The following is an 8,577-nucleotide window of genomic DNA, read 5'->3' as shown; positions in this document are numbered from 1 at the left end:
CGGCGCGGTCATGCCTAGCCGCGGCGCGGTGACGTGGCGCCCAAATCCTTCGAGGTTTTTCTGGATGCTTCCTTTCGGCTCGTGTATTGTAACCGTAATTGTTTCGCGATTTGTTAGCTTCCACGTGCGCTACAATTAACACTAATATATCATTAGCTCTATTAATTTGGATAAATAAAATAATTTTGCAATTATTTAAAGGAACTAACATTTATGCAATGGTAATCTTAATGCAATTAAGGTCCCAAAATCGAATAATTGGGACCTTATCACTCGTCTGTCACTCGCTCACGTTCTCTAATCTATTGGTATTTATGCTTGTGAGATCACACTACGTGAAAATACACAAAATTCGACGGCCCAAAACCGTCGAATTGAACCGTCGAATTATGCCTTGTCGAAAAAAAAATCGACGGTTGAAAACCATAGAATTTTCTATAATTCGACGGCCTAAAACCGTCGAATTTTATAAATTAGACGGCCCAAAACCGTCGAATTTTATAAATTAGACAGCCAAAAACCGTCGAATTTAGTAATTTGATGGCCTAAACTGTCGAATTTGGAATTTTTTTTAACAGAATGTCGATGGCTTTAGTTCGTTGAATACTATATTTTCGACTATCAACTTAATTTAAAGACTAATGAAAATTCTTTTTTATGCATTTGTCTTCAACCCATACTTGCGAAAAAAATCACACATTCATATCTCATATTGACATTCACATCTCATCCACACCAATTTGCATTCAAGCATTCAATTCATAGTATCAAAGAATAATAAGATTTAAAAAAAAAAAAAATTACTTATATAAGTCAAAATTTTAATCTCACATATTGTAAGAATTCTTGAGATCATTTTCACATACATCAATGTAATGAAGTCTAAAACCTAAAACAACCAAGTTCAATCATGTACAACGAGTGTTAATGGAGTAGCCTTTTTGGAGATCGAAAAACACCCAAAGTTCATTGGTTCTAGTTGACCAACTCAAAGTTTTATGTTGTTTGACTCCATGAAGATGATCCCATAGAGCTGAAAAGGCTACTCCAGTTTGGGAGACGGACACGCTTACTATGCCTTAGTAACATCCAGCCACTGTTGTCTATTTCTAGCCCCAAAGGCACGTCCCGCTTCACCATGGGCTGAAGGACTTTAGACTTCTTTCTTGCCTTAGCAATAACCTTGGACACTTCTTCTACATTCAAGCGTGCCAGTACTCTTCACTGTTCTATACATCTGCATGAACACCACACACACACAAAACGGTAAATGACTCTTCACATAAATCAAGATGGTATTTCTCTATAACTTTTAACCTAAAATTTCCTAAATAAACAATAGAAACAAACAATTAACAAGAAAGAAACCCAAGAATACTGTTCTGTGTACACAACTGTTTTCCCCATACAAATACAAAACAACCATGTAAATAATAAAACCAAAACGCCAAACATCATTGTTTGCAAACCATGTTAGGAACTAAAATAACACTATTATTCCATTGAACAAAAAGAAAATGTATACTTCAAAGAACAGAAAACTATACAAACCTGAACTGGGGATGCTGCTATTAGAAGTCCAGCCACACCACCACCTAGAACACGACCATCCGGGCCAGCTAGGGATACACTCAGTTCACCTGCTCTGCTGCGTTGGCCCCCACTCTTAGAGTGTAGACCATATCACGATGACGAAACCTTAAAATCATTTTAGTACGCTGACCATCATCTTCTAATTGTTGTACCTGTATTAAATCAAAGCACCAACCATAATCATACTCGTTATCTTCACCATAATCATAAATCTCGATCAAGAATCCACTAGAACAAGATACTTAAATCATTCAACTATGTCACCTCTTAGCTCATAAATCTCCATAATGGGACCCATAGAATACTTGGTCCCCAGCCCTATGGATGTGTTGCATGTACAATAGAAGCAAGTTTTGTACCCAAGAGAACAAATCATGGAACATTATATATTTAAATTAGACCAAGCATATAATTAAATTACCCTACAGTTGCCAAGGATTTGTTAATATTTGCAGCTTCTTTCAAGCGTTCTCCTTCTGCACCAGAGCTTTTCTGCCTAATTATGTGATCATAGTTAGCATCTGAACAAGCATAGAACAATAAATCTTGCCAATCATTAAATTCAAAATTTACCTCTGAACCCGCAAGATCTACTAAATTTAACCTTCCAAACCTAAGGTGGGTCATAGAATCTATTTCCCATCGGCTCTCAATGATGTAGGTGAAGACAATGTGAGACCGACTGCTCTCACTATTCATGTTAGTAGCTGCAATTTTTCTGTTCATTGCACCCTGGAATGGATATAATATTAAAAACAAATTATGCTTCAATAATTGATAACAAAATCAATAGATTTCACCACTAAATGCACCTTTAACAGAAGTTCGACAACATCCTTGATCGTGTTCACTTTGTATTCTGTAAGGTTTTCAACATAAACACCCTTCCTCATGTCTTCTCTAAGCTATACAACACGGGAAATCAAGTTAAAATTATAACATGGAAATCCAGATAGAACCAACACATCTCAAAGAGAACAATTAAATTACTTGAAGATTAGTTGATGAAGGCTCCAGGAACAATTAAGTGGCAGTCTATCATGATTAGAGACGAAGAGACCACAGCAAACTACCATTACCCTTCACCACCAACTCCAATATCCAAGAAACATCCTCCTCCTCCATCTCCTCCCTACCATTACAAATCACCATCATCACCTGTCCACAAGCCACCACCACATTCCCGATGGTTCAATAGCCAATGAGAATGGTCATGAATCTTGTAAGTTATAGAAGTGAAGACTTCATCAATCCATAATATTATTTCTAACTAACCCCTCGATATTTATCATCATGCCCTACCATAGTCTTTACTTGTTGCATCTTTGAATTTTTAATAGTAAGCAAAGAAAAAAAGAAAGAGCAAATTTGATAATAGAGATGAAGAGCCATTCTAAAACTAGAATGCAAGGAACCAGGAAACACTATGATGGGATTGGAAACCACCACTTGTTGGCCCCACCATAGGATGTTTATGATCATCTCATCTGCTCTAAAAGATAAGGCACATTGCACGAGTTTATTATAGAATTACATTAAATTAGTACTAGAAGCAGAGACATACTACAATGAACTAAATCAGAGGTTAATTGCATTTGTTTGGTCATGATGATTTATAAATACTTGGCTCTAAATGAATCAGAATGATGATTACAAGGATAAGTTACTTGAAAGCTGAGCAGCAAGGTTCATTACTAAACCATATCAATCAAGTATGAGTTCGCAAACCACAACAAGATGTAGAGAATCCACTAGTGTCTTTGTGCTATAAATCTAGTGCAAATGAAAGAACCCAACTCTACATCCTACTAAAATTTCAAAACTTGAAGACTTTAGAACATCTTGGATGATGACATGAACTTCGCAAACCAAAAATGAAATACCAAGAGAATAATTACGAAGTTACAACTCCACGGTAAGGCTCAGTGCATGCTAAAATGCGTAGAAGGGAAAAGATTTAAAATAAATAAAAAAGAAAAAGGTGCCCATAATAAATACATACAGATTTGGACACAAATCCAATAGATCCAGGCCTGTAAAGCTTGCACTGGATTATATTATCAATTGTTCCAGCAGTGTCACCAATCTTAAAGGCTCCAGCTTGAATGCCTCCAACAGTAGCAGGGCCAATAACAACCTGAAAATACCATCATTATTAGATACAGAACAAAACTAGACAAAAATTAATACATCCTCAAGACCAAGTCCTCTAATGTTGACAATGTGATCCATATAATCACATATAGCTTGGCATTCATTTCTATGAATCGATAAGATTTGATAACTATAATGGAAATTGGAAACACGTGATTGACATTGAGCCCCAAAAAAAAAAAAAAAAGATCCCACATGACCCATCCAGTGGTTTTGCACGATTGTCTCCGACCTTATTATTTGCCTTTGCATATGCAATCAACTGCTTGGTATCTGACTCTGTAACACCTTCAGCTATAATAGCCACTACTCTAATGATTGGTTGTTTCAAAGCAGCCATGGACGAGGCAGCGGCACAGAAAATATATCAAATGAAATCACTTAGTATACAATGGAGATCTTTTTCAGTCCAACGTACTATTATGAAAACCATTCTGTTCCATTGTGATTGAGAGACGTTTTCAACCACCATTTACTCATATCCAGCTTAGTACTAAGAAAAAAATGTTGTTGAATTTTAGTATCCACATCAAATTAGTTATTGTTGTACCTGTTGTAGTTGAGTTTTGGTAACCATCTAATCGTTGCTGCATTCTGGATGGTCTATTACAACCATGTCCTCTTTAGCCACTAGCTGGATCACTATCATTCTCCCTGACTTGCTGAGAGGAGAGTTTGTCTTGGTTATTTATGTGTCTCAAGGCATCATGGTCAGTCTATAGAACAAACCCACTAGGGACAAGATAATGCCACTAGTGTTTGAAGTCTTGTATGTGTAAAACTCCACTTCATAGGTGCTATACTTCAATTTGGAATCCCTTAACTTATCGTTGAAATATGCCACAGCTTTGATATAAATAATTTATACACTATTTATTTTTCCCTGACTGTCTCTATAAGCAACAAACAAAACAGAGAGAGAGAGAGAGAAGTTAACAACTTGCTCCAACTGACATCTACTCGTACTATCTTGAACAACGTGAGAGAAAGAAAGGTTGTCCATAGTGTCACGTAAATAGCAGAGAAGCATTACCTTGCCAATGGCAGCGGTGGTGTTTCCGGCAGCATCAAAAGCATTACCTTGTGGCTCATTCCATCCATCTCAGCAATTCCACCAGCATTGTCACTTATAGGGCCATAGGCATCAATTGCAAGCCTGCCCCATAGGGGCATGGGTCCCAACAATGGTATATTATCAGTTCCCTATCAAAAAAATAATAATAATAAGCGCTCTCCTTTTAAATAAGCCATAAGCGTAATTGTGCCTACATAAAAATTCATGCCTGTTTGAAGGATCATACCTTCTCAAGCACCAAACCTAAGCTGCAGCTTTCCTTTTCTTAATTGTAAATAATGGAGTTTCATACGGGAGAATAAAAAGCAGTCTTGCCCACATGGATTTCCCCGCTGGTATTTTGATCACTCATGCACATTCCCTCTGCCTCAAGTATGATATGAAATCCTGGAACTGTACAAGAAAAGTATAAGATCGCAAGTATTGGAACTGAACTACAACACAACCCGTAATTTCAGATACTATGCCACATAGCTAACTTAACAAATGTTAAGCGCTGCAGTCTTCATCTAACAACAAAGTAACTAAATTACAAAGTCAAATTACATGTGCAGTTCATAGCTTACATATTAGAGACACCAAATTACAAAAGAGATAACTACTTACGCCTTTATGGTCACCTTTCGTAGAAGGGAGCAGCCGACAAACCTCTCTCTACATCACCCCAAAAACTGAAGTAAAAATCACATGATGCATACAATTAAAAGTAACAGTTAGAATACACTCGAGTTAAAATGGAGAAAAAGTTAAATATAAAAGTGGTAGTTTTCAATAACAGGGCGAGGATGCTTGATTCAATTTAAAGAACCATAGTCAAGGAACTTAAAATCAAGTTGATAGCAGAAATCTTGACATCCAACAACATTTAATTTTGCTCAAGTAACCCATGAAGAGAAAAATCTAGTAAAAATTGATGATCTGATAATCTAGTAAAAATCCCTCAGCTTTGAGGTTCCATCATCTCAAATGGACAAAACCTCATTGGTTTCCATTCCCTTCAAGCGTTAGATTAAAATAACTGAAAAAAGATGTTAGACTTCTAAAGCCCTTAAAAATTAAGGATAACCATTGGTTTCAATTCTCAAATGAGTACTTAATCTAATTTGAGATTTAAACCAATACTAAAGCTATGGTATCCAGAATTTTCTACATTCAAAGTTTTCTATCTAAATGTTGATCACCACTCAGACAATACGTAACAGTGTGAATTGGTTAAAGTTGATGTCATTTTCCTTAAGCAAGATCGGATGCCATAGGGAAGTAGAGTACTAGAGCAACACAATTTTAACAACTTAAAAAAAAATAGTTATGTTTCACTACTAAATTAGTTTGAGTGGTGATCAACAGATGGCACTCAGAGACTATGCTCACTACAGGGACAGGGAACAAGAATAATAAGAATAATAATAAGATGATAGTTGATGCAAATGACATTCTCTTCCTCAGTATGATTAAGAAGAACAAGTGGACCACATGACCTAACTGCAACCAGTCTGTGGAGCTCATTTCTGGTTGCTCAATGGTTACATGCAGGTAATTAATTACTTAATCAATTTCCTTCTTCCTAACAATACTACATACATACTATTTATGTATCTCCGACCGACTTTGATGCCAAGACTACGCATATATAATAATGATTTGAGTAATTAGCAGGCTAGCCTTACTAATTTAGATAGAAAACTTTGAATGTACTTAATCTAATGATGTTGGACTTCTAATACCCAACTTAGTTACTAAAATGCAAGTTGTTGGAACAGAGTACCCATGCAGTAGAACAATAACAGAGTACTATAGGTATATCCACATTATTAATAACAATGGCAACAATAAAGGAGAAAATGGGAAGATAATCAACCACACAAGAACTTCAATTGTGCACTGCTAAGGCTAGTCCTTGTGCTTCATGGACAGCATAAAATGCAAGTTTACGGCAGAATATTAAAAATCTCAAAAATTGTTTCTTAAACATTAAAACCTAACCTCAGCAATATTTTTTTATTCATCGAAGATCAAGAAGAGAAGATTTTTTCTCAATTTCAAAGAAGTTAACTTTACCAATGTTGTTCATCTATAGAAGATCAAGAAACACTTTCACGATTCCCTTAAGTAAAATTAGTTTAACATGCTCAAATTACACAGTCGAACAAAACAGGGATGGAAATACATCATTTGGAAACAAACTAATAAATTTTTTTAGGGCTTTTTAAGGTTCTTGAGAGAGAAGGACTTACAGATGAGATCTGGAGTGGTTTTGATCGGTGGCACTGATGAGTGAGCTTCAATTCGTAGGGTTTTTTTACTTGAGCTCGTTCGGTACTCTCGATCGATCCGAAATGGAAGATTGAGGGACGCGAGTGAGAGTGAGAGATCGTTCGGCACTTACGATCACTCGGTGTTCTCGAAATCATCTGTGAGTGTGAGTGAGTTTGATCGAACCAAATCAAGAGGGAAAGTTAGCTGTGAGTGAGAGTGAGTTTCTTCTCCATCTGTTTTCTATCTGATTTTCTTCTCAAATGGCTGAGAAGAAGGAAGGTTGTTAAAGACGTTAATGATTTTTTCGTTAAAAGAAATTTTTGGTGTTTCGTTGGGCCAGCCTGTCGAAATTTGTTCATGGGCTTAATTGGGCCGGTAAAAATAGACGTTGGTCTTGGGCCGTTGAGTTTAATGCTATAATAATAGCGAATTTTAACTTTTTTGAGGTAGTGTCACTTCGACAATGATTCAGTAAAATCTGGTAAGCTCTTACTCTCTTTCTCTCTCTCTCCCACTCATCTCCTTCTCACTCTTTGCAACCCATCGATTTCTATCCAACCCTTCAACATCCATGGAATCAACCACCCAATATGACACAAATTTCAAACCTTAGAGTTCTATTGATTTCTTATTTGGATTTTTGCTAATTGTGATTTCGATTGGTTTCAAGGTTTAATGGAATAGATCATTGTTCTTGATTCAAAGTTTAAAAGGGTTTTATAAAACCTTTCTTTCCTTAATTTTATATATATACCTACCAATCTAAAATCGGTTGATGAAAATATCACTAGAGTTGTTGTCGCCGGCGTCTTGCTGTGTTTTTCTGTCCACCGTCCTTGCCTAAAAGGGTGGTTCATGCACCCTTACTGTTGCTGTAAGGGTTTCATAAAAATCCCAACCATGCGTTTGAGGAAGATGACCTCAATGTGTTGTAAAGCCCAAATAGAGTTTTGGACTGGACCCACAAAACAATCTTTCATCTTAAATCCTAAAACAGAGTAGGAACACCAAAGTGTTCTCTGTTTTTTTTTTTTTTTTTTTTTCTGTTGTTGTTAATTATTTGAGTTTTTGTTGGATTGTTGTTGCCTTTTATGGCTCTAATGGAGGATTGTAGATCAACTTTTTGAGATTGTGAAGGAGATTTCAAGGTTTTCTGAGTGTCAAAATACATCGAAGAAGCTTTAAAGTAATCTCCTGAGGAGGGTGAAGCTTTTGGAAATTTTTTTTGAAGAACTAAAGGACAGCGAAAAGATTCTTGGTGAAGAAGTGGTTCAAGCTCTAATTTCGTTGAGATTTGCCTTGGAATAAACTAAAAAGCTTCTTCGATCGGTCAACGAAAGGAGCAAGCTCAATCAGGTGATGTTTCTTATTCTTCTTTCTAATTAAGTTATAATTCATGCACGCATCGAAATTATTTAGAATAATTTGATGCTTTTTTATATCAAAATAGATGGTCAAATCTCCATGTCAATTGAAAAAATGTTATTGTGAGAGCAAAC

The 8,577-nt window shown here is 36.1% G+C and overlaps 1 protein-coding gene across 12 annotated transcripts; it reads right to left on the bottom strand.

Moving 5' to 3' along the window:
• Positions 1-812: 812 nt before the first annotated feature.
• Positions 813-7,343, bottom strand: LOC147406149 (ATP-citrate synthase beta chain protein 2-like). Of its 12 annotated transcripts, XM_086434073.1 has the most exons (7): positions 7,057-7,343; positions 5,429-5,493; positions 5,049-5,215; positions 4,781-4,950; positions 4,298-4,640; positions 3,596-3,730; positions 815-1,237 (listed from the first exon to the last, which is right to left on the bottom strand). In XM_086434073.1, exons 5-7 carry the CDS (start codon positions 4,322-4,324, stop codon positions 1,172-1,174), a joined length of 228 nt encoding a protein of 75 aa, XP_086290199.1. In that variant the 5' UTR covers positions 4,325-4,640; positions 4,781-4,950; positions 5,049-5,215; positions 5,429-5,493; positions 7,057-7,343; the 3' UTR covers positions 815-1,171. The 12 variants fall into 12 exon arrangements, 10 of the variants coding, with proteins under 10 accessions (XP_086290194.1, XP_086290197.1, XP_086290196.1 ...); XM_086434068.1 differs by lacking the exons at positions 3,596-3,730; positions 4,298-4,640; positions 4,781-4,950; ... (1 more) ...; positions 5,429-5,493; positions 7,057-7,343 and adding exons at positions 1,552-1,745; positions 1,858-2,085; positions 2,167-2,325; positions 2,406-2,498; positions 2,584-2,651 and having other exon boundaries at positions 813-1,237; XM_086434071.1 differs by lacking the exons at positions 3,596-3,730; positions 4,298-4,640; positions 4,781-4,950; ... (1 more) ...; positions 5,429-5,493; positions 7,057-7,343 and adding exons at positions 1,552-1,745; positions 1,858-2,089; positions 2,167-2,325; positions 2,406-2,498; positions 2,584-2,651 and having other exon boundaries at positions 814-1,237.
• Between the last annotated feature and the right edge of the window lie 1,234 nt (positions 7,344-8,577).

The sequence above is a fragment of the Akebia trifoliata genome, chromosome 3 (genome assembly GCF_017979445.1).
Source record: "Akebia trifoliata isolate Shusen 1 chromosome 3, ASM1797944v1, whole genome shotgun sequence".
NCBI classification, from domain to species: Eukaryota; Viridiplantae; Streptophyta; class Magnoliopsida; order Ranunculales; family Lardizabalaceae; genus Akebia; species Akebia trifoliata.
Note: the sequence above shows the minus strand (reverse complement) of the source record. Positions and strands in the feature narration are given on the sequence as shown.